This window comes from Dermacentor albipictus, chromosome 4 (genome assembly GCF_038994185.2).
Source record: "Dermacentor albipictus isolate Rhodes 1998 colony chromosome 4, USDA_Dalb.pri_finalv2, whole genome shotgun sequence".
NCBI classification, from domain to species: domain Eukaryota; kingdom Metazoa; phylum Arthropoda; class Arachnida; order Ixodida; family Ixodidae; genus Dermacentor; species Dermacentor albipictus.
The window spans coordinates 67,963,855-67,990,764 of record NC_091824.1 but is presented as its reverse complement, the minus strand read 5'-3'; the positions used below and the strand labels follow the sequence as shown (position 1 = coordinate 67,990,764).

Below are 26,910 nucleotides of genomic sequence, written 5' to 3'. Positions count from 1 at the left end.
TCACAAGTCTCGGTTCCGTGACGCAAAAACCAACATTGTTTGAAATGCGTCACAGGCTGTCAAACAAAATATGTCACCTTGCCTTAGTCCAGTAATGCACTGTTGTCGTGTCGAAGTGCAGAAGGAACGCAAGAAAACGCCGGGATCCCAACAAACTCGCTACGTCCAAAAGAGAGTGGTTGCCGAACACGCGAACTTCACATGAGTAACCGGCCTCGCCGGCTTCGATGGCGTGACTGGCACATGGCGCTTGCATCTGTCGCACCTACCGTGCCGTTAGCTTGGTGTTAGGTAACGAAGAAAAAAAGGTCGCAAAGTGAAAGTTCATATATACGCAATACTTTTTAGTTTTAGCGGTAAAGAATAAAAAAAATGAAATGTCTGTAAGTTTATTTGACATTCTTTTTTTCCGATGATCGCGTCAACTAACGGATGTTATTAACAGTAGCCGTGACGTGTTTGCTGTTTTCCAGTTTCCGCCGAGCCTCCCTTCTTGTTGAATGTCAGTACCCTGTCGCTCACGTCCTGCCTTGGCAAGGTGTACGAAAAAGTTATAAACGCGAGACTACAGAGACACTTGGAAGATAACAAACACCTGCCGGACACCATGTTCGGTTTGCGCGCAGGCCTGTCCACACAAGATGTGCTACTCCAAATTAAGGAAGAAGTCCTCAGTAACGTTTCCCGCAGCGGTGAACACGTCCTCCTAGCAATCGACATCAAAGGGGCTTTCGACAATGTCAGCCACCAAGGAATCCTAGAAGGGCTGGCCAACACCAACTGCGGCGAGCGAACCTACAAGTATGTTCAGAGCTTCCTGAGCCACCGCACGGTGGAGCTGAAGATGGGAGAGATCCAGACTCCAGTGTACCACCCTCCCAACAAGGGCACACCACAAGGCGCTGTCATCTCTCCCACGCTGTTCAACGTCGCCATGATCGCTCTCGCAAACAAACTGCAGGACGTAGCAGGTCCTGCAGTTTGGATTGACATTACACCAGCAATCTATACCAGCACTAGCAATCGCACGCAATCTACGCAGATGATATAACACTCTGGACCAGAACAGGGCCCCTCGTCTAAAAAGAAGAACGGCTGCAAACTGCAGCAAATATCATCCGGGAATACGTCAGCCAACGGGGAATACAATGCTCCCCCGAGAAATCTGAGCTCCTACGAGTCTGGCGAGGCCGGGGTAACCACACAGTCCCCACAGACCCAACAAGAAGACTCGAGGTACGCCTCAACGGGGGCCTCATACCAGAGCAGCAATTACTGAGGGTGCTGGGCATGTGGCTGCAGTCCAACCAGCGGGCCACACCCACCCTTACACTCCTCAAAACCAGTGTCAAGACGATATCACGCATGATCTCCCGCGTAACATCCAAGAACCGAGGCATGAAGGAAAGCGACACCCTGCGACTGGTCAGTAGCCTGGTGGTGAGCAGAATCACATACAGCCTGCCTTACTACCACCTCACGGAGTCCGAGACGAAGCAGGCCGACACACTTTTAAGGATGGCTTTGAAGACCGCTCTCCGCCTGCCGATGAGTACATCGACTGAAACATTATTGGCGCTAGGGTTGCAAAACACCCTCAGCAAACTGGCAGAAGCCCTTTACGTCTCGCAACAACAGAGATTTGCGCGGACTGGCACGGGCTGGCAGGTCCTACAAACCTTGGGGTTCCCTGCAATAACAAGACAAACCCAAGAAACCTGTTCCATACCTCGTCACGTCCAGGACAGGTTTCACGTTGCCCCGATACCACGCAACATGGACCCTAACCTACACTCCGGCAGGAGGAGAGCAGGGGCCCAGTACATGGAGAAAGCGTTCAGATTCAATACCATGGCCCGTTTTACGGATGCTGCCATGTATGGCTGCCAGTGCTGCCATGTAGGGCCCACACGCAAACTAACCACTGACGATCCTCACGGATTCCCAGCAGGCTTGCCGCAACTTCCTACAGGGAAGAATTGGAAGACCTGCTGCTCAAGTCCTAGCCGGAATACTCAAGGAGTACCCTGAGGACTTCACCACCCAAACCATCATCTGGATACCGGGCCACACTGGCAACCCGGGCAACCTGCAGGCTGACAGAGCAGCTCGAGGATTCGTACTTAAGCGAGCACTCAACGCGCCGGCTGCAGAAGACCTGGACCGTGTCGACCTCGAGTATTCAACCATCGTGAACTACCGCAGAGGGCGTCGCTTGCGATATCCACCATCCCATCGAAATCTAAACACAGAAGACGCCGCTGCCTGGCGGAGGCTCCAGACAGGCACTTACACGAACTTACACATATTACATAGGATACACCCCACAGCCTACAGGGACGAATGCCCATGGTGTGGCGCCACACCAACCCTATACGACATTACGTAGGAGTGCGCACTACACAACATAGAACACCCAGATACGAACACCACGAGGGAGCAATGGGAGGCACTGCTGTCCAGCTCGGCCCTCGAAGACCAGCTCAAGCTGATAAAGAGAGCTGAGAAGATGGCAAGAGCCAGCGGAGCCCTGGACTAAGGGCCCCGACGATTAGCTGTTTTTATTATTTTTTTATTAAAACTTATCTATCTACCTATCTATCTGTCCCTCTACTGCCAGTGGAGCCAATTCAACGCTCGCAATGCTAACGTACGCTACCTTAAGAAGCCTCAGAGGTTGTTCTGGTTTGTTTTTAACTGTTGTAACTATACCAAAATAGTATTTCAGGAAACTTCAATATGCAAATTGAGCTGGAAAGTTTCTTAACCTTGCCTCATATCTTTTAGGCTAACGTGTTAATGCAAAGTAAATATGCGCATGAAACTGTGCTGTTCAAGTGTTTCTTACTAATCGACCCAGACAGAAGCTGGTGTGATGTCAAAGATGGGACTCCTTTTGAAAGTGAGTAGCTTTCTACCGTCTACTCTCATTGTTAGCGTTTAAGCGCAAGAGTCTCAATAGTTAACTATTATATTTATTTCGAAGCCCAGTATTGGCGGGGTACTCATGCTACGCGCGATAAAGAGCACGCAGATAAATTATTATAGGTTGACTCATTGCTCTTGCATATGTTGTACGGTAGACAGTGGTCGACCTTGTGTGTTTTGCGTTTGTGTCTCTTGTGGAGTTTTAGCGCGCAGCTCTAAAGACCAAAGTACACGTACGCATGCCGGCCCGCGATAGCTCACGCCCACGCGTCTCACGCATGCGCAGTTGGTGCAGGACAGATCGTGCGCGTCGAAGCGTGGCGCGAGCACAAATATCTAATGTCTAATCTAGCATTGTTGGCGACACCCATGGCTTCAGCTTCAGCGTGAATTCTCATGATATATACGTTCTTATTGGCGTTGATTGCCAGGAACTTTTGAGATGAGCTTCTGCTTTCTATAAAATAAACTGAAACGTTAGTTACGAGCGCATAGCGCGTTCAATTTGTGAGATTTCTGCGATTCTGACAGCCGATTCTGTTTGAGAAACACATACATGACCGACCCGTTTGGAGCGTAGTTCGCCACTTGTCTGGATCATGACGCCAAAGAGGAGCTGGGGCGCTATAACGTAAAACTATTCCAAACTTTTCTATCCCGAATCAGCAATCAGCCCTCCGCGATCGGTCAAAAACTTTTTTCGACCACCCTAACATCTCCTGTCTGTCACGTGACCTCACAAAAACCGCGATAACTCCTCATCTGCTATGACGAGTACACACTGATTATGTATCATTTGACAGAAATCAAAAATAGTTATTTCTGATTCGATGCCTCTTGGCCATTTTTAGCCCTCGGCTGTTGTTCAAATGTTTTCGGGCTGCCCCCACTTCACCTGCCTGTCCCGCGACGTCACAAAACCGCAAAAACACACCGCGTCAAAGTGATGCGTACGCGTTAAAGATGCAGTAATAGGCCGAACAAAACTGAATTTTCTACTGAATAGGCGCAGGCTGCCCCGTTCTGAAAGGAATAAAAGGTGACTGCCGCCTATCACTCCGGCACTGGCTACTTGCCCCTGCCGGAGGGCATGGGTTCATTTGCGTGTGATAAATCTTCTTGCGTGGCCGTGTACCGTTTTCTAGAACCTGCATCAGGCCTACGACCTCGGTCTGCGAACTCTTCTTTTCTGGGGATCCGTTTAGCGTCATTTTTAAGCTTCCGTTGCATGTCGCCGTGATTGTCGACGAGCCACCGCAACCAAAGTAAGGGAAAGCGGACCAATCCCAGACGTCAGTGCCACACTCTTCATCTGGTTATCGATATTCAGCGCAGTGGCTCGGCCCCATCGAATCCCTCTCCACTTGAGCATGCTCCTCGCCTCTTGTGAGCCAATCAGATAAAACAAGCCGCTCAGTGCAGGCAATGTTATTCGTTTTTGAAGCAAACAAAAGTGAGCTTATATGAACAAGGGGGGCACTTGATTCGTTTGTTTAGACAACCCTGCGCGTGACGGCACGATGCAAATTTGACGTCAGGAGTTTGGACTAAAACATACTGGAATAGTTTTACGTTATACGGCCTATGCACTCAGTAGAACGGTTCTCAGCAGCACATGCCGTCTGGTACTTATGGCAGACGGCACACAACCAATAAAGCACGAAGAGTAAAAAAAAAATGTAATCTGTAGCCGTCAGTTTATTCACTGAGGAGATACAGGTCTCTGTTATTGCGTGTTTACGAGCTGCTAAAATATGGCAAAGCTTCTACGACGAAAGGTGAGCGGCATGGTTAGAGTAAGCTTATCTTCGATGGTGAATAAGCGGAGTCTGCACCCGAGTGTCGAGAGCAACAGCATGTAGAAACTGGGCCCAAACCAGGAACAATAACTGAATGAATTCACTACGTGAAGGGTATCTATGATGAAAACAATAAAACATATCAGACTACGGCAGACACCCCCGTCATTGATAACCACTTGACACACCTTTAAGGAAGCTTGTCGGGACCTCGCCAAACGGTGGCGCCAACAGAAGCTGAACAAAAAACTCAGAATTCGAATAGCTGAAATCACAGAAGAAACAAACGCATACGCAGCAGAACTCCACTATAACGATTGGCGCACATTTGGAACTCCTCAAGAGGGATATTAAGCCCGAAAAAAACATGGAACATCCTACGGAGGTTTTGGACCCCTCTGCCACAAGAACTGAAACAAACGCTACATTTGGATGACGAGCAGGATAATTTCAAAGGGACCAGGATCAGTTGATACAAGAACTGAAACAGCGGTACACGGGAGAACGCAAGGAAGGCGCTAATCCGATACCGAGTCAAGAGTACAAAGGAGCACCCTACCACAAGCCACCCTACCACCCTATCACCTTTGCGGAGGTGTATGCAGTGGCACAAAGCTTCAAAAGAGATACAGCACCCGGATTAGACGGCATTACAAACGCCATCATCCGGAACCTTAACACTGACACATTACAAGCGATCACGGACCACTTCAATCAGGAAATCTGGACACCGGGTGGAAAACTATCCACAGAATGGACACTGGCACAGATCGAACTCATACCCAAACCAGGAAAACGGAGAAGCCTTGATCAGCTACGACCAATCTCACTGACATCCTGCATGGCCAAAATCTTTGAAAAAGTTATACTCGCTCGTCTAGAACAATACACAGCAGAAGGGAGGCTCCTACGAACATCTATGTACGAATATAGGCGAGGGATGTCTGCCCAGGACATATTCTTATTGCTCAAAGAGGAGGTGCTTAACCCACCTCCAGGTAGCCTAAACAACTTACTCCCTGCTCTCGACTTCAAAAAAGCCTTCGACAACAACGCGAACTCTACCATACTAGACAGTCTCAAAACCATAGGACGCGGGGAACGCATATTCCACTATGTTTCTGGATTGCTTGGCAATCGCAAGGCACAGATTGACATGGCCGGCACAAACACGCTACCATACGACTTCCCACTAAAAGGCACGCCCCAGGGTTCCATCCTGTCCCCATCCCTCTTTAAGATCGGCCTCCGGAAACTAGTCCTACAACTGGAGAATATACCGAAACTAGGCTGTGCCTTTTACGCGGATGACATCACACTATGGGCAAACAAGGGCTCCTATGCAGAACGGCAAGATATACTGCAAACCGCTATAAACAACATTCAAAGCTACCTTCAGGCAGCCGGTATGACCTACGCCCTCGAGAAATCAGAATACCTGCCAATAAGACCTTCGGGCACCCAGTCCAACCGTGCGCCCTAATTCACCTGACGATGGCCGGACAGGGCATCAACAGGACCCCGGTAGCGCGAATCCTGGGCATGCACGTACAAGAAAATAACAGTGTAAAGACGGCAATAGACAAACTCAAACACACTGTCAAAAGTATTACAACCCTCATAGCTAGAATACCAAGAAGTACAGATGGAATGACAAAGTCGAGACTCTACGCCTCGTACAGGCCATCGTCCTTAGCCGATGACCTTCGCCTTACCCTTTCAAGCTACATGCAAGACCGAAATAGAACACATCGATAAACTAAGAAAAATCGCATACAAAGCTGTACTGCAACATCCGAACTGCACGAGCACAGATTCAAAGCGATCGGCATAAATAACACATATGAACTGGCTGCCACCATGCTAATAGCACAAAGTGAACTACTTAACACCACGCACCAGGGCAGAAAACTACAGCGAAACTGGGATACCCACTCACTCTTCAATATTGCCAAGGCGAAACGATCATCGTACCGATGCACCTACGCGCACGTATCACCGTGGCACCGGTCCCTAAGAACATGCATCCGCTCTACAACCAAAAGCGGCGGCAAGCGCGAGAACGAAAACTCCTCCAGGGAACGAGCGATCCTGGTGCCTACTACACCGACGCTAGCCCTCCACACCACTAAAATTCCCTAGAAAACAGGCATAAGCAATGACAGTAACCAACCAAAACAAGGTGGTGTCCTGCGCGTCTATATGAACCAAATCAAGCGCCACCACGGAGGCAGCAGCCATAGCCCTCGCAATAAGAGAAGCAAAACGAAGGGCTCACCCATCATACATTCTGACGCATTCACAAGCGGCCTGTCGGTTATACCTCAGAGGCACACTTCCCGGGTGCGTCACCGATATCCTGGGCCCCGGATTGACTGAGGACCATGCCGTCGCCTTGTGCCAAGGGCACACGGGCCTGGGGGGCAATGAGGAGGTGAACTGCGTAGCTCGAGGACTTGCTGGCCAAGTCGCAGAACCCTCCGCGGGACCTGCTTCAGGTTACCATGAAGAGACCACCCCTAGCAGGCAGATTTTCGAGGACCAGCGGCTGACCAGACGGAAGTGCGCTCCACCCCATCCCAGCTTAAGCAGCCAACAAGCCAGGGACTGGCGTCGCACTTCAAACAAACACATACTCACATATATTGAGACTGCACGGAATCTTTCCTAAGGTATACACAACTAGGATATATCCCTGGTGTAACGACCCCACAGCCACACTGACACGCATTATTTACCAGTGTGCGGAGCGCCCAGCCTAGCAGTATCCAAGCTGGTACGCTCACCCTAACATGCCGCTCACCTTTTCGTCGTAGAAGCTTCAACATATTTTAGCAGCTCGTAAACACGCAATAACAGAGAGCTGTATCTCCTCATTGAATAAACTGACGGCTACAGATAACAGTTTGTATTCTTCGTGCTTTATCTGTTGCGTGCCCTCTGCCACAAGTACCAGACGGCATGCGCTGCTGAGAATAGTTGTACTGAGTGCATGGGCCGTATAACGTAAAACTATTCCAATATGTTTTAGTCCAAACTCCAGACGTCAAATTTGCGTAACACCCGACGCAAGCATCATGCCGTCACGCGCAGGGTCGTCTGAACAAACCAATCAAATGCTCCCCTTGTTCATAGGAGGCCAATTTTGTTTGCTTGAAAAACGAATAACATTGCCTGCACTGAGCGGCTTGTTTTATCTGATTGGCTCACAAGAGGCGAGGAGCATGGTTAAGTGGAGAGGGATTCGATGGGGCCGAGCCACTGCACTGAATATCGATAACCACATGAAGAGGGTGGTTCCAGCGTCTGCGATTGGTCCGCTTTCTCTTACTTAGCTTGCGGCGGCTCGTCGACAATCACGGTGGCATGTAACGGAAGCTTAAAAATGATGCTAAAACGGATCCTCAGCAAAGAAGACTTGGTAGAACGAGGTCGTAAATGTGCCAAAAGTTCTGGAAAACATTACACGGCCCCGCAAAAAGTTTTAATACAGTCAAATTAACCAATGCCTTCCGGCAGGGGAGAGTAGGCAGTGCCGGAGCGATAGGCGGCAGCAATCTTTTATTTCTTTGGGAACCGGGCAGCCTGCGCCTATTGAGTAGAAAATTCAGTTTTCTTCGGCATAATAATGCATTTTTAACGCGTACGAGTCACTTTGACGCGGTAAGTTATTGCGGTTTTTTGACGTCGCGGGACAAGCAGGTGAAGTAGGTGCAGCCCGAAAACATTTGGCCAACAGCTGAGGGCTAATGGCCAAGAGGCATCGAATCAGAAATAACTATTTTTGTTTTGTTCGGTCAAATGATACATAATCAGTGTGTACTCGTCATAGCAGATGAGGAGCTATCGCGGTTTTTGTGAGGTCGCGTGACAAACACGTTAAATGAGGGTGGTCCAAACAAGATTTTGACCAATCGCGGAAGGCTGATTCCAGAATTGAAACAGAAAATTTGGAATAGTTTTACGTTATAGCGTCCCAGCACCCCTTTGGCGTCATGATCCGGAGAAGTGGCGTACTACGCTCCAGATGGGTCGGTCAAGTATGTGTTGCTCTGTGGGTCGTTCAGCCATCAGAATCGCAGAAAGATTTCATAAATTGAACGCGCTATGCGCTCATAACTAAAGTTTTTAGGTTAGTTTATAGAAAGCGGAAGCTCATCTCAATAGTTCCTGGCAATCAACGCCCATAAGAACGTAGATATGAGAATTCACGATGGAGGTGAAGCCATGGGTGTCGCCGTGTTGGACAACGCTAGATTAGACATTAGATATCTGTGCACGCGCCACGCTTCGACGCACACGATCTGTCCTGCACCAACTGCGCATGCGTGAGGCGCGTGGGTGCGAGCTTTCGCAGGCTGGCGTGCGTACGTGTACTTTGGCCTTAAGAGGTGCGCCCTAAAACACCACAGCGGACACAAACGCAAAACACACAAGGTCGACGGCGGTCTACCGTACTATAAATGCAAGATCAATTAGTCAACCTATGATAATTTATCAGCATGCTCTATATCGCGCGTAGCATGACTACCCCGCCAATACTGTGCCTCGATATAAATATGATAGTTAACTTTTAAGGCTTTTGCGCTTAATCACTGACAATGAGAGTAGATGTTAGAAAGCTACTCACTTTAAGACGGAATCCCATCCTTGACATCACACCAGCTTCATTCTGGGTCGATTAGTAACAAACACTTGAACAGCACAATTTCAGGTGCACATTTACTTTGCATTAACACGTTAGCCTAAAAGATATGAGGCAAGGTTAAGGAGCTTTGCAGCTAAATTTGCATATTGAAGTTGCCTGTAAAACTATTTTGATACAGTTGCAACACTTGCAATCTACCCACGACAACCTTGGAGGCTTCTAAAGGTAGCGTATGTTAGCAGTGCGAGCATTCAATTGGCTCCACTGGCAGTTACTATCGGGACGCGATCCAGCCGACTATGTAGCTATTGGCCATACTAGAGACAGAGGAACAAATTCAGCAAGGAGGGAGACTCTACGGAAAGTGGAAACAGCTAACACGTCACGGCTACTGTTAATCCCATCCGTTAGCTGACGCGACCGTCGGAGAAAAAACATAATGTCAGATGAACTTGCAGACGTTTCATTTTTTTATTCTTTCCTGCTAAAACTAAAAAGTCTTGCGGATGAATGAACTTCTACTTTGCAACTTATATTTCTTGCGTTACCTAACAAGCTAACAGCCCGCTAGGCGTGACAGATGCATGCGTCATGTGCCAGTCACGCCATCGAAGCCAGCGAGGCCTGTTACCCATGTGAAGTTCGCCTGTTCGGCGACCCGTCTCTTTTGTATGTAGCGTGTTTGTTGGGCTCCCGGCGTTTTCTTGCGTTCCTTATGCACTTCGACACGACACCAGTGCATTATTGGACTACGGCAAGCTGACAAATTTTGTTTGACAGCCTGCGACGCATTTCAAGCAATGTTGGTTTTTGCGTCACGGAACCGAGACTTGTGACGCAGTTAGCGAAAAACAACCGCGCAGTCCTGGCGTCGTTAATTTGAGGTAATGACTCCTACTGTGAGATGTTTGCGACGCTTTTATGAGCCCCAACATTGTTATAACTTATTTCTCTAGCTTTTGGGCGCGCTTACTGCACTCGGCTTTATGAACCATCTAGCGAAAAGCACCTCGGCGGCGTGACGCAGTTTCACGTGTTCTGAATCTTACCGGGACAATTTTTGGAGCTTTCTCTGACCCGCAACATTATTGTAAGTAATTTCGTTACATCTAGCGGTACTTTTCAGGCACAGTGGCCACGCTTGGCGTTGTGACGCAGTTAGCAAAAAACAGCTCGGCCGTGTGCCAAAATTAGTTTCGCATGTAATGAATCTTACTGCTACAAATTCGTGACGCATCCTCTGACCCCTGAAATTATTGTCATTAATTTCGCTACTTTTTGGGTATTTTTGGGGATACCTTCTTCCTTTTGCGCCTGGGGTTGTGACGCAGCAAAAAAGAAAGCCGGTCGTGGTGACATTTATTTTTGCGTGTACTGAATCTTTGACAAGTTTGTCACGCTTTCTATTGCGCCGCAACATATGCCGTCTTTCCGTATTCACGCTTGTCGAAGACGCGGCGAGTAATTGCCAAGTGTGATCACAGTGGAGTGTGTTGCTTGCACCGGCATAACACGCAAAAGATAACGCCGAGGAGCTCTAAAACGAAGAACTCGAAAATACTCTCTTCTGGACAACTGAAAACAGGCTTTCCACGCACGCATTTCTCTTGAGTGCGAGTAGAAGGCATACTGCGAGCGTCTAACATGGCCTGGCTGAGAGCCTCTTAGCTTCTTGCTAGGTGACGCAAAGAAACTAAGTCGCAAAGTATCAGTTCATTTATGCGCAAACTTTTAATTTCAGCTGGAAAGAATGAAAAAGAAATAAAATGTTGTCTGTAATTTCATTTCACATTGTTGTTTATTTCGATGCTCGCTTCATTTAACGCTTGGGATTAACAGTAGCCGTGACGTGTTTCCTGTTGCCAGACTTCGCTGAGTGTCCCATCCTGTTTAATTTCCTGCTCCATGACGAAGTCATGAATTTGATGGTGGAGTTTACATGATCCCAGATACCCAGAAATCCGAAGGAATTCGGAGGAATTGATGGCGCGTGTCTTCTCCCTCGCTTCGTCAACAGACAATGACACATGCACGTATGTACAGGGTGTCCCAGCTAACTTTAGCCAGAGTTAAAAAAATATGCGAATGCCACGTAGCTGGACCGAACCAAGGTAATCTTGTTTGCCGTCGCTGAGACGTACTAAGATGTATTTCATTCTACCTGATTAGGTGATTAGTCGTAATGGAATTTTGAAATTCTCAAACATTATAATTAGATTAAGAGTGTCAATGAGAAAATTGTTTATTTACATGAAAAACTCTCGGTACAGCTATACGTTGCTCAGTTCATGCTACATAAAAAAAATTGGAGGACGCTTAAACTTCGCCTTCAAGAGTGGAACGCGACAGCGTTCCCGTCGACCCGCCAAGGGGTGTAAGACAGTGGGCTACGCGCAGCGACTACACGCCCCGCATCGGACCCGGTGAGCGTCGAGCAGCGCCGCGTTCGGTGCGGCAACGAAATGTGCGCCTGAGCAAGCGACGCATGCCTGAGTTTTAGAAACAGCTCGTTTCTAAGGCAACACCGCATTCACTAGAGACGCTTTTGTTCCGCTTTGAAGCATCGAACTCGTGGCTGAGTGGTAGCGCCTCCGTCTCACACTCCGGAGACCCTGGTTCGATTCCCACCCAGCCCATCTTGCCAGTTGTTTTTTATTCATGAAGTGCCTGCTGGGATTTATCGCTCACGGCCAACGCCGACGACGCCGACGCCGACACCGACGACACCGGCTTTTCAGCGACACGAGCTCCTTAACGCTGTCGCGTTAAAAGTGCATTTTCGATCGCGAAAGAATCCCGCGACTACACGCAAAGTGCCTCGAGCGGCTAGTCGCGCGGCAATATTGCGTGCATTTGCGGACTTATTTCCGCCTCTAAAAAACATTCTTATGTAGCACGCACTGAGCAGCAGAAAGCTGTGTTGGGAGTTTTTCATGTCTATTTACAATTTTCTCATTGAAACCTTTCATCTAATTATAATATTTGAGAAGTTCATTTATTAACTAAGGCTAATTATCAAATTGGGTACAATTAAAAAATAATCTGAGCATCTCAAAGCGACTTTTTATATGCTTCATTGGCTCAGCATAAAATAGCAATTAATTGTGACAGCAGATTTTCGCATCCTGGTCATTTTGTTTAAAATTGATAGAACTTATAAACACCGGCTTGTTGGAGCTTCGGTATAAGAATGTTACGTTTGCACAATAATATTGTGATCATTAAGAAACTAAAATGACATAACGTACCATGAGCCGTAAAATAGTAACAGTTAAAAGAAGCCATTGATATACTTGCCACTGTTTACGTTTTTTTTTAAGTATTCTGCCTAATGAACCATGACATATAGTCCTCCGTAAATTAATTGGCCGCATTATAGGAGGAACTCCCCTAACAGTATTTTCTAATGACATGCCCTCGAGATTGGCATGCACATGCCCACTTCTTCAATTTGCAAATCTCAAGACGGTGGTGGGCCGCTATAGGCTCACTCATGGGTTTCAGGCTCTTCGTAATGTATATTATTGCTATAGTTCATCTTCCAGATACGTCTAATGCCGTTTTCCGAGCAGACGGCGCAAACATACAGTGGTACAGTGTAGAGCTAATAACTACAATGATAAAACCATAGTTAAATTAATTAGTGACATAGTTCAGCACGAGTAAGTTAGAACACAATATAAAAAAAGACTGAATCGATGCTCTTTAAGCCAAAAGCATAAAGCATCAACCTCAACGTTACTTTTTATGGAAGGTGAATTCAATGTGTCGAATGAACTAAACTCAATGCAGTTACTTTTGAAGAGCAACTGTCACGAACAGAACACGTTAGAAACGCTCATGAAAGGTTTCTGGATGTACCGGAATAATAACCGGCCTCAACAGAAAGAGAGAGAAAGAGATGGTGGTGAGAGAGAAAGGTGGAGCGACGAAAGGCAGGGAGGTCAACCTCACGCTCGTCCGATTTGTTACTCTGCACTAGGGGAAGGGGTAACGTGATGAAAAGAGAGAGAGAGGGGTAGAGAGTGGGTCATTAGCTCACACACTCAAAGGATCACACCAATTCTTCGAACAGTCGCAGCGACCCGTCGACTTCAAGTACTCTAATAGCGTCTTCGTTGCTTTCTGCACCCTTGACGCGCACGGCCATAGTTCAAGAAGTTTGGCTTCTGTAAATAATTTAGATTCTAGTCGATTAAAGGCTGTCCGGATAGGGCGACGCTAAATGTCATGACGAGAACAAAAGCACAGGAGATGTTCTGTATTTTCTTCGATCCCACAGGAGTCGCACGTAGGTGTGTCTGACATTGCAATGCGCACCGATTATGCATTCGTGAAGCAAAAACGCGATCCAGAGGTGGAATCACAACGCTGCATTGAAAGGGGAAACTCTTCATTGCAGTTGCAGCTTCTACGAAGGATCAATTTTATGGAAGTGACACTCGGGGCACCTAGGAGGCGACCGTTAACCGTATGTGATAGTCTGAGCCAGGAAATCAAAGCCTCTTCGCAGCGTCTTTTCTCGTTAGTGGAGTAACACTAGAAATGAAGTCAAATGAAGGAAACTGTTAGTTGCCACCACCTCTGTAGCACCGACAGCGGTCCCCTGTATTTACTGGCATGGATCTTACGGTCGAAGCTCGCAACCCAACGGTGTCCTCGTCACAGCAGGAAACGATTGTCGTACGCGAGCTTCTCGTGATTGCTCCATCAATGCCGACATGGTTTCTGAAGATGAGAGCCGTGCTCCAGAAATGTTGAAGCAGAGAAGCCTCGGCGGCGGTGCAAGAGGAAAGAGGGTCGCACACAGGAAGTGCGCCCTGTAGCAGCTCGCGGAAAACAACGCGGTCCCGTTGATGTCTGTAGGGCGGGCCTCCGGCGATTGAATCATATCGGCAGAAGCGTTAACGGCGCGCTTGGTGGCAACGCTGGAAGGGAGATGTGCTACAACGCGGCATCCACTTGCGAGAAAGAGAGTGGCAGCCACCGCTGGCGAGTCTGTTCGCTTTCCCAGGCATGTTCGCGCAACTCGCCCAACTGTCAGGGGCACGCGCTAGCCACTTTACGAATGCTACAGTGGTTTTAATCTTTTCCACTTGGCGCCTAGCTGTGACGCTTCGACATCTGGTTGACTCTTTAGAGTTGCTTTATTCAGTGACGAATTAGATAGGATTGAATAGAAAGTGTTACACTTTGGGCGACAATTTTGTTCTAAGGTGCAACCGACTCAGTTGACGGCAATTTGGCTGCACCTCCCCCCACCCCTCTATCCCTGCTCCCTCTCTCCAAAGGTGGCGAGGCTCTACACCTAAACAGAAAAGTTAGCCGCACATTTGCCTCATGTATAACACCTAGTTATGCAATAAGTTCACTTCAAAGTTTAACAACATTGCGTGCAAATGCACGTGAAGTGCCTCGAGCGGGCGGTCGCGCGGAAATTTTGTGTGCATTGGTGGCCTTCTCTCATGCTAGGAATAACACTTTTATGTAGCACGCATTGAATAACAGAAAGCTGTACCGGGGAGTTTTTCATGTCGCTCTACAATTTTCTCATTGACACTTTTGGCCTAACTATAATATTTGAGAAGTTCATTAATTCATTTAGGCTAATTGTCTCATTATGTGTTATGGAAAAACTTGTTCAGGTATCTCATCGACGGCTAACAACATTACCATTGTTTTGTACAGCTACGTGGCATTTACATATTTTGAAAGTCTAGCTAAAGTTAGTTGGGACACCCTGTAATAGTAACATGACTGTATACCCGGTGACGGTTTGCGCAATCTCAAACAATACTGGGTAGCCAGCTACCAACAAATTGGTCCGCATAACATCGATTCGCAGTGAAACTACGTACTGCTTACTAATCTTTCAGCATCAAAAAACAGGAAAACATTTTAATAGATAATTTTCTTGCATAATCTTACCATGCAATATATATTTTCGCTTAAAGAATATGAAGCAATGCCAATGAAGTTTGTTTTCCTATAAATCTGTCATTTTTGCCCTTAATTCTGGTTACATATGCAAACAAAATCAACAGAATAACCAAAGCAAGCATTGAGGCTTTTCAAGATAGCACATGTTAGACATGGCTGTTATGTTCTTACTTTTATTACAATTTAGTCTCTCGTTCAGTAGCATACTTGGCTCCACTGGGATGGGCCAACCAAACATGTCCATGCTGTGAAATCGGTAGTGCCGCAAGGAGCACTCAAAAATGACACATGGTTCCGCGGTTTCGTGAAAATAGTCAGCCAATGGGTGGAAATGTTGGCGCGACGCTACCAAGGAGCTTTAAAATTTTTTTTGAGCACCTCCTTGGACGTAGCACGCGAGATACCTGCTCGGAAGGAGAAGCATGACCCTAGCATCTACGAGGCTTCTCAAAACACTGGCGGGATCGGCGGGATGATCAGTGACGCCAGGTGCGCTGCACCTCGACAGTGCGCACTATGAGACCGACGGGAACGCTGTTCACCTGCGGGCCGACGGGAACGACAAGACAACGCTCGCCACCGATGACAAGGCAGCAAGTATTGACGATTAGAGTCATGGAAGACATGCTCTTGACGGTGACTTGGAAGTTGAGGCCTTCCATGTGCTGAACGCAGTGGCCTTCAGAGAGGCCAATTATTGAGGCCGTCGCGTCGCCGATGGTCTCGGTATCATTCCCCGTACGGCCCTCGCAGGTGTCCACGACCCTGTAGGCGCCATGGCGGGGGAGGCAGACGTTCCTGAAGTGAAACACGCAGGTTCGTCAGCAGAAACGCTTCTTCCGACGTGAAGCGAAGGGGTGCAGCAAAAGGAGAAAGAATGAGAAAAATTCGGGGAAGTAATAACGGTTCAGGAATAGCTGCATACACTGCACAATTCAAATCAAATCAGATCAAACCAAGTTTATTCATTACAAAACAGGAAATGGTTACATTTTTGTTTTACAGACGAGGGTCCCAAAATCGAAGTCTGTAATCGGGTACTTCAGTAGTTAAATATAAGAAAAAAATGGATGTGGCTTAGCTAAGGTTAAGCCCAGGATGCGAAGCATACTAGCCTTTATTTTAGTTGTTGAACCACTGTTTAGCCTGGTGAACTGCTGTTGCTTGGCTATATTTGGTTCGGCTAGACGAAGAAACAACTCATGCGTTACTCTGGTTCGCCTTCATGAGTGGAACGCGACAGCGTTCCCGTCGACCCGCCAAGGGGTGTAAGACAATGAGCTACGGCGCAGCGACAACGCGCCCCGCATCGGACGCGGTGAGCGTCGAGCAACGCAGCGTTCGGCGCGGCAACGAAATGTGCGCCTGAGCAAGCGACGCACGCCTGAGCCTTAGAAACAGCTCGTTTCTAAGGCAACACCGCATTCACTAGAGGTGATTTTGTGCCGCTTTGGAGCATCGTACTCGTGACTCAGTGGTAGCGTCTCCGTCTCACACTCCAGAGACCCTGGTTCGATTCCCACCCAGCCCATCTTGCACGAGTTGAGCCAAAGCCACCTAGAAACAAGCGCAGCTGCTTATATACCACCGCGACGCCGCGAGCGACGGCGCGAGTTGGAGCACTGTTTCTCCTCTGTCATGACGTCACGGTGTCACGTGGTATTGAAAGCGACACCGCCGCGCCTGAGGAGCTGGGTTGAGCTCTGGTAATATGCTTCGCATAAAAATTATATAGATGGCAGGACAGAAACGATATCTACAAAATGTACACTGAGAGAAACAAAGAGGCGAAGTTCAACAACAGAAACGTGGTTAGGACTACAATGTACAATACCACTATCAAAAAATAAAAAGAAAGTTGGCGTACAACAGAGCCTTTAAATTATGTAAAGAAGGAACAGAACGAAATAGAGAAAAATATAATCGGCGGACTCAAATGAACATAAAGTAAAAATATCAGTGTGCTAAAAACATACGTATAAAAATTTCAACAGACATAAAAAGCAAGAGAATACATAATAAGAAGCATTTATAAACAAAAAAACTAAAGGCAACGGCAACCATGTGCATAGCAAAACATAGGAAAAACAGTGACAAGAATAAATAAGGAAAACATTTGGGACCGTCAATGCGTCAAAAGGATATCTTTAAGGGATATTCGAAGGCACAGAACTAAGTGAGTTATTTTATGTTTGATAGTAAGCAATCCCATAGAGATATGAGAGCAAAAAAGTGGTACGAACACGAGGCAGTAAAAAATTTATGTTAAGGGGAAACCTAGTTCTATTGTAGTTATGTAAATCGTATAAGTTAAACGAATTTGTAAAGCAATTGTTCGTTAAGTAACTTGAAAAATAAGATTGTTAAATTATATTGAAACAAGTTCACGGTCTTTGAAATTGCCAGCCTTTGATGTTGAGGTCTATTCCTTTAGGAGCCACAGTACCACAAGCTTTCTTGCATTTTTAATGTTTTTTATCAATAAACTACCACATTTCTTGGTAGGAAGACGCAGAGAGGCTACTTTTCATGCACAGCTTCGAACCTCAATTCAAACTTTTAAATACAGGAAGCAAAGTCGGAATAAAGCACTATTGTCTCCGAAATATTAACAAGTATTCTTCGTGATTTGCAAAGGCCCACGGCGCGGAGCGAGGCGGAAGAACGAGCTAAGCTAGTGCTTAGTTCGTTCGGGTCAAACTGCATGGGTCAAATTGCATGGGTTCTTTATGGTGTGCCGCAAATATCAGGCGGTATGCCGATTTAAAGTGTGAATGAATGAAACACTTTTTTTAAAAGGAACACAAGGAAGGGGCTATAGAGTCTTATGGGCGTAGTATAGAGTCTGATAGAGTCAGTAAGAAGTGCTTCCAAATGATAAAAATTCACGAGCCATTCCACTCTGTGAACGTGGTTGACCAGCGAAGCTGTTTAGCATACGTCACGGATGTGACACATAATTTTGAACAAAGGGTCGAACTCAATTATTGTCTTGATGCGTGGTTATCATGATGAAAGGTACGTACACCCTGTTACTTGATCGGTAGTCATAATTTTAATGTTTGTAATTTTTTTAAGAATAATGTTTTGATAATGTCAAATCAATGCACGCAGGCTGTTGGGTTGTCGGTTGGGCCGGATCGGTGTGACATCGCAAGAAATATGTCAGCATCACGGAACGCGTAAAGCCCTCTCTTTTCGGTACCGACACATCCATATCGAAATCACCGACAGTGACAACAGGGGTAGTGCCACCGCAGCTAATTCACCCAAAGTGAGTAGCCATGAGCCTCTGGGACTATCGGTTATTGCATTTTTTGCTTGCTTACGGGGGTATGAGCCGTTGATGACGATAGTTTTGGACATGCTTTTCCGCATGTTGTATGCGTGATTAGAAAGAATTTAAGCACGGTTCGGTTCACTTTGCTGAGTGCTTGTATCCTCTGCCTTACGGGGTTATGTGCCGTTTCATTGCTTGCTTACGGGAGTATGAATGCTTACGGGGTATGAGCCATTGATGATGACAGTTTTTGTTCACAGAGAACAAAAATGCATGAGAGCCTAGCCATTTACAGCTTCGCTGTAAAACGAAGGCGTCATCCATACGTGAATACTATTTGAAGCGAAGTACACTTTAGAGCATGAACCAGAAATCCTGTCAAGGCTGTGCTGAGACACCCCATGATCAACAAGTACATTATAGTCAAGAATACTGCAGCGAAGAAACACTATATCAAAAACCTAACTGCCACTTGGATAATGTTGTGTGCTAACATAATATCGAATGTCGAAACGAATGCAACGAATATGCCTGGCAAGACGTACTTTACAGAAGAAGAGAAGGACCTTCTGCAGAACCTCTTCAACAAGTACAATAACGCGATTGAGAACAAGCGCACAGACACAGTGTCCACAAACGCGAAGGCCAAGGCATGTGAGAAACTATGCGCAGAGTAACATAGCAGGCCCTTTGCACGTCCCCGGGACGCCAAACAGCTCGACAAGCTATGGGGCACATGAAGCAAAAGTGGAACCGCGAGAAAGCCAAACAAATTCGTGATGTCATGACTGCAGGTATGTTTCACTTCTTCGTGAAGGGCCACTAGTACAATGCGTACCGAGTATTTACAGTAGGCCGCCCACCACCACTGGGTGTGGTCGATCGGCTTGCGCAGGTTGAAGCAATTGTACCACGCCTGACTGCGCGACTACCAAACCCCTTTCACAGCGACCGCCCGCTAGATGCTCCAGCAACGCAAAGTACTTCGGAATGAATGAATGAAACCTGAACGGAGATCTTGAACGGGATGCTGCATGACAGCGGACGAGCGGAGAGTGATGAAGGTGCGTAGACTTTCGAGAGCAGGCTTCTCTCAGACAACCTGGTACTGGCAGCGTGGCCAGAGGTGGAAAGCTCTCCAGGCATCTTTAACGCTTCTTGCGCAGCACAGATCCCAACTCGCAGTTGTGATTAGCCGCTTTCGTGATGTGGTTGCATGGATTGCCATCTCTCTTCCTTCCACATGGTCATTCCATAAAACCCTCTTCCTTCTTCTCTCCCTCTTTTTGCAATGCAGAGTGGCTGACCTGTTTGCCTTTTTCTGAAACAAACGTATCTTTATTCTTCGTGAATCTTGGGGCAGTATTTTGAAACGATCCACTTCGGTAATACTGTCGCTTCAGCAGTAGTTCGCCGTGAGCCGTGCGCTGATTGGTTGTTTTACTGAAATCGGATGAGCTAGGTCATCCGATTTTGCTCAGCACCTGACGGCGAAGTATTGCTGAGGCGATAGTGTCACTGAAGTAGATTGTTTCAGAATACGGCCCTTGCTGGCATAGCTTTCATACATACAAACGTGTTGCTCACATTCTGTGGGCACACAACTAATATACATACAGGGTGTTTATTTAGGTGCACCATATTTTTGGTAAAAATGACCTGTAGCCGATAATTGAATTGCATAACATAATTGAAATTGCATAAACAGGCCTGGAGTGTGGCCTGATCCCGGTGACCAGAACCGGTAACGCACTCCCTCACCAGAGCAGGATTGGCCACCCTGGTGCAGTACTTGGCCACAACCTCCTATATGAACAAAACTTACCAGTACTCACCTACGGGGCAGAAACCTGGAGGCTTACGAAAAGGGTTCTACTCAAATTGAGGACGGCGCAACGAGCTATGGAAAGAAGAATGATAGGTGTAACGTTAAGGGATAAGAAAAGAGCAGATTGGGTGAGGGAACAAACGCGAGTTAATGACATCTTAGTTGAAATCAAGAAAAAGAAATGGGCATGGGCAGGACATGTAATGAGGAGGGAAGATAACCGATGGTCATTAAGGGTTACGGACTGGATTCCAAGGGAAGGGAAGCGTAGCAGGGGACGGCAGAAAGTTAGGTGGGCGGATGAGATTAAGAAATTTGCAGGGACGGCATGGCCACAATTAGTACATGACCGGGGTTGTTGGAGAAATATGTGAGAGGCCTTTGCCCTGCAGTGGGCGTAACCAGGCTGCTGCTGCTGCTGCTGCTGCTGATGATGATGATAATTGAATTATAACCCTTGAGCTAAATTACTCAATGCGGCAGCCATAGCTTCTACTAGAAATCGAAATGGTTAGTTCAACAACTGACGTAATTACTCTATTTAACTTTTAATTAGTAACTTTGCGGCACACATTCCGTTGTAAGAATTATAGCCGCTGCGTTTGCATGGCCTATCTACTTGGAATGAATTCTTTGGACAGCCCGAGTTGCTAGATAATCATTTTGAAAGTGTTCGTCGTCATGCATTGCTGTTCCCGTTAGTTTTGTGCTTCGATGTATAAAACACCAGCTTCTAAAAAATAACGGAAACGCGAATACATTTCGTCACTCACTTTGAAAATTAATATCTTGAAATTGGTGCAGTCCAGAGAATTCCTTCCAAGTGGATACGCAGTGAAAATTCAGCGGCTATAATTCGTATGTATAAATGTGCGGTGTAAAGTAATTAATGAAATAGTTCATTAGCGTAATTATATTAGTTGGTAAATTAACTATTTTGATTTCTCGGAGAAGTGATGGCCGCCACATCGAGTAACTTAGATCAAGGGCTTTAATTGTTCTATCTGTCATAGTAAATCTTTCAAAAAGTTTGGTGGGGTGAAAAAAAGTACCCTGTTTACCTGAACTCTGGGCAGGTGCGCTTATATTTGTGTGCGTCATCATTTCTAACTATGCCTGAACTCTATGAAGTAGAAAAGGAAAGTGTTTAACAAGTATATTTGTACTTTATTTCATAAAGTGCTTCCTTACATTTATCCATGTCTTTGTCATGGATGAAACCACTTTTTTGCAGAAGAAACACTTGAACTAAGCTCAAGTGACACAGCAGTGATGCAGTCAATGCTGCAGAGCTCTTGTGCATCATGCAGGAGAGGTGAAGATCATTTTTATGCATTAGCCTGGAATCGGCGCAAGCACACGAAATAGTCAAGGTGCAGTGGATGAGCTGAGTATGCGGCATGTCCGGGGAGGCAGGCTAATTCGAAAAAAACACAGCGCCCTTCCACCCTGTGAAGTAGGATGATCAGCGAATCTGTGTATGTGGGTCCCTTAATGGTGAACTGCGCCTCCGCCGCGGGTCGGCCCGGCATTGCACTATCTTCGGGATCGGCCCACGTATGGGGAGTGCTTAACGTCTGCTTCACCTGCACCGCGGGTCAGCCCGGCATCGCACTGTCTTCGCGATCTTCCCATGTATGGGGATTTCTTAATGCTTGCTTCACTTTCACGGCGAGTCGGCCCGGCATTGCACTATTTTCGGTATCTGCCCACGCATGGGGAGTGCTTAACGCCTGCTTCACCGCAGCCGCGAGTCGCCCCGGCATTGCACTATCTTCGGGATGGGCCCACGTGTTGGGATTACTTAACACCTGCTTCGCCTCTGCGGCGGGTCGGCGCGGCATTATGTAGAGTTTCTTTTTTTATTTTGCTGACTACGACAGAGAAATTTATGCTAAGAGAGTGTAACAAAGCAGAAATTGTTGCATACGCTACAGAATCATTTGTGGTGTTATAGTTAATCCCTTTAGCCGCAACAAGAACACAAGCTTATTTTTCATTTTTTATGATTTTGATCAATACACTACCAATATTTTTCGGAGATAAGATGCAGACAGACCACTTTCCGTGCAGAGCATCAAACCTTAATACAAACTTCTAACTAAAAAGCAGCAAAGTCAGAATGAAGCGCAATTATATGTGAAATATTGACAGGTATTTTTTGCGTATTGCAAAGGCGGAGGGCGTAGCGCGAAACTATAGAACGAGCTAAGCTAACGCTTTAGGACGGGTCAGATTGCATGTGTTCTTTATGGGATGCAACAAATATCAGGTGGCATGCGGATTCAAAATATGAATGAATGAAATGCTTTATTAAAAGGGACAGGGGGAACGTGTCATAGAGTCTTGTGAACGCTGTATAGAGTCTTATAGAGTCGGTGAGACGTGATTCCAAATGATCAAAAACGGGCGCGTCATCCGCACAAGAATATCATTTGAAGCAATGTACGATGCTCTGTTTCTGCACTTTACAGCGGGAAATTCAAACAGAAACCCTGACAAGGCTGTGCTGAGTTCGATATCCTATGATCAACAAGTACATTATAGTCAACGACATAGCGGAGAAGAAATACAATACCTAAAAACTAACTGTGACTTGGATAATGTTGTGTGCGATCATAATAGCGAATATATTTTAACGCTGTTTTTAACTTCGGGACAATCCCCATCAATGACAGGGAGAATAAAGTGACCAGCCAGGAGTATTTTATTGTTGTGTACTGCATTTGTGCCTGCAGTTTTGTTAGATATTCGGACGCTTGTGTTGCGATGCTTGCACAAGGCACACAGAATAAATGTTTGGCTAGCATTTTTTTTTTGTCTAACGTCGGTATCATATGTCACGCTTCAGCTTGATCGCTCGGCCGATACGTCACCTTTGCTTTTGTATTTTGCTCATCATCACATATTTATAGGTTCTCTGTCAATCTTAAGCTTGTAGCGGCGGGACTATCACCTCCGGAGTCGTTGAAGCAAAAGACGGCTCACGTGCATGTAGCTCGAGAAATTCGAAGAGGATGGCGCGCTCCACCTGAGCGGCAGCGGTGGTCCCGCGGCACCATGGATGGCCGGCCTAAATAAACCGTGTCACCGCGGCTACCCCTTCGCGCCACCTGCTAGAAGCATTTCTTAGTGAAACGCGGTAATAATTTGGATGAATCAATACACTGGAGCCGTTCGGTTCTTTCGCATTTGCTAGTATGGTCTTTTCTCATCAACGTTTTGCGAACATTTTATTAGAGGTATGGTTGCCTTTTGTTTACTAGGGCGATGGATACGCCCCCCAATATAATCATATTTCACTTCCATTTCATCTCGAAACGCATCTTAACTGCTTTTTCTTTAAGCAGTTAAGATAAATGTTTCTGTTTCGTCTAGGCGCTCGGGAATGCCGGGAATCACAAGGTTCGACCGCCTACTTAGTTCCTCAAGATCCGTCAGTTAGTCTGGACGCTTAATACTCGGTCTGTCGACCTGAATGGCGGCTGCACTTGGTTTGCGTGATCAGCCATAGCTGATAATTTGAAACCTGTCTTTCCAAAGCCTTGCACATAGGGAAGGAAAGCTGCATTTAAGGATTCCGTGCCCTTTGTTTCAAGGTGGCGCGTACAAATTCTGAAGAATTGGCCTAGAATAGGCACACACCGAGTGGAACATACCTGAATCAAATAAAAACAAAGCAAAAATCAAGGACTTCCCGGAATAATGGCACTGGTTTTCTAACAGGTCCAAGTGCTTGAGAAATTTAGCCTTGACAATCACATTCCCACACTTGGTTACGTATTAAAACTTCACAGCGATTTCGATGCTCCCGTCAGCACATTTAAATTTGAAGCACAAAGTTTTATGATGAGTCAATGAACATTTCTCTGACCTTCTTGACTGTTACATAACTTGATTTCTGATCAGCCTGTTTCAGTAGCCCTAGCGGTACTTTTATCAAGGCCTATTCCAATTCTTTTTCTTCTGAATTTATGAATCGGAAGCGTTTTCTATCTTGTATGCTGTGCCTATTTTCCTAGAATTTATTTTTCTCATAATGTCTACATTTATTTGTAATAGTTTGAATTTTTTGTGCAATCGACTGCCTGTTGCTGTCTGTGGGGCTCCAGGTCACGCCAAGCTCTTTCCACAGCTTATAGGCAACGGCACACTGTTGCAGATCAATTGAATAAGCCACTAATAATTCAGCCGCGGCCTCAGGTATAGCCTCTGAGATTTGCGCGTCGTAGGCCCCAAAATCGAAAGTAGAGACATCTATGTGAACATTCAATACCGAATTTGAACTGCGCGCTATGGTGACGTTCAGTAGGCGGATCGTTGTGGGAACCACCCCACTCCGCCAGAGCCTTCGTAGTGCATTGCGTCGAAGAAGGACCGGGGGTGGCTTGCACAAACATTTATGTACGAAAAATAATAACATATTTAGGAACGCGTTCTTTATTAAATGTTGCCTTGAGGACTCCTAGTCCGCACACGAACGGGTTCCCAAATTTGTTATTACTTTCGTTATGAAATGTTCGCGCAAGCCACCCCGGGAGCGGCACGAAGACGATCAAAGGCGATCTTTGACTGCCAATATCTACACCTGTGCTGAACGCATTGAAGTACAATTCGCTGCAAAGTATTCTTGAAATAGCGTATTTTAACTTCAAATGCCTCCCTTGATTTTGTTGCATAATCGTTCAGGACGCCATTAAGAGGAGGCTTTAGCTCGTGTTCAACTCCAACGGGGCATATTCAAAGCGATGTGAAACGCAAAAACGCTTTTCTGAGATAACCCCGTGACTGATTTGAATGAAATTTGTTTTATTTGAGCGATAAATTTGAATTCTTGTGACTGTTGGAAGCGCAGTTTTGGTCTATGGCGTGAATTTTGTGAAAATCATTTACAAAAATTCGAGAGTTCTAAACATATAGACGCACGAAGTTTATAAATTAATAGCTGTGTATCAAGAACAGGCATCGCAGTCCTGTAACCGGCATCCTTAGATCATTCAAAGCGGAGACGTTAGCTTTGTCAACTTATATGTTACGTGACTCTGTTTCGTTGTGTGCAAGGGTTCTCCAAAATCTGTATTCTCATACTGTTGACTTTCTTTAGTTCATGTGTAACATATCAATTTTGTGCGCTTTAGGCGTACTATCAGATGCAATTCACGGAATTGTGATTTCATTTTTTTTTGCTGAGTTAGAGAGCTGTAAACTTGATAGTGTCGTTTTCTGAAAATCTCCGATTTTTGCCAATCCTTATTAAAAAAATGACGACCTAAATTATAAATTCGCCACCATCAGTCACTACATTTTAGGTTTTTATTTTAAATTCGACAAACCTCGTCAAATTTGGTGCAGTGGTTGTTGAAAAAAAGGAGTTCTCCTTTTAGATGTATTAAGATAGGAGCACCCAAGCTAAAGCTTCCTCTTAAGCGCAGAAATAAGCTGCTCGCATGCCTTATTTTTAACCGTAGTTAATTTACAATTTCAAGACCATTAAATTTAAGGAAACAGGCACCGTAAGCCTTGTTAGCAGGACGATCTTCATAATTTCCGAAGGCTTGATTTCTGTTGGCACGCGACCAGGAGAAAAATATAGACATAGGAATAGACAGGCAAATTTTTGCTTACTTGTATTATGCCTGGCAAACAAATTCGTATCAACTCAGTCAAATGTGGAAAGTAGCTCTATGTATGCTTATTACTGAGAAACGAAAGTTTTATACGAATTGAGATTTCTTTTGTGTGTGTATAGAGTAGACTGATTTGTAAGCGCGAATAATTTGTCTATATCGTGGCGCTATAAATGATGAATACGTTCATCGAAGTGATTTCCTGCTCAACAGAAAAAGAAATAGACATGTTCTGGATATAGCTCTGCTTGATTGAATACATTATCCTCGTAAATTGATGAGGTACAGTCAGTCTGAAAGCGCAGAAAGCACTACTAGAACTGGTCTGTTCTTCTATTAAAATGCTTGGAAACGCACGTTTTCCCTTTCGCTGCACAAAGATTTCTTCTCAGAAGAAAGCAGGCATGGTGGTGATCTGAATGTTCCAATTTGCACAGTGATGTAATATTTTTATCAATTACCGGACTCCCCCGTCATCATCATCTGTTTGGACGTTTTCGTCAGAAGTGGCACGGCTATGCAAGAGCTCACGTGATGCGAAGACGTGGGCTCGTATCCCACCTGCGGCCAGTCGTTATTTCATCCACTTTAATTTCTATGTATATATCGTTTCTTTATTTCAATTAAGAACTCCAGATAATTTTCTTTGTGCTGTCCTTGGTATCGTTGTTTGTTGGCTTCCTACAATATGACTAATAGAAATCCGTCCCTCGGATATATATATATATATATATATATATATATATATATATATATATATATATATATATATATATATATATATATATATATATATATATATATATACGCGCGTAGATTCACAATGCCAGGTGGTGAAAGGCGGCTGTGAGTCACAGTGG

At 45.8% G+C, this 26,910-nt stretch overlaps 1 protein-coding gene across 9 annotated transcripts in view; it reads left to right on the top strand.

The window, feature by feature from the left end:
- LOC135902034 (uncharacterized) overlaps positions 1-26,910 on the top strand; it is a 436,762-nt gene that overhangs the window by 345,726 nt on the left and 64,126 nt on the right. For 4 of the 9 annotated variants that reach the window (XR_011513949.1, XR_011513951.1, XM_070537069.1 and 1 more), the window contains one exon: positions 18,430-18,589. The exons of the other annotated variants lie outside the window; for them this stretch is intronic. Coding sequence is in view for 2 of the 4 variants with exons in the window: in XM_070537069.1 (XP_070393170.1) it covers positions 18,430-18,589 (160 nt within the window). In the remaining 2 variants the exon portion in view is untranslated. The remainder of the gene's footprint in view (positions 1-18,429; positions 18,590-26,910) is intronic. 9 annotated transcript variants of the gene reach the window in all.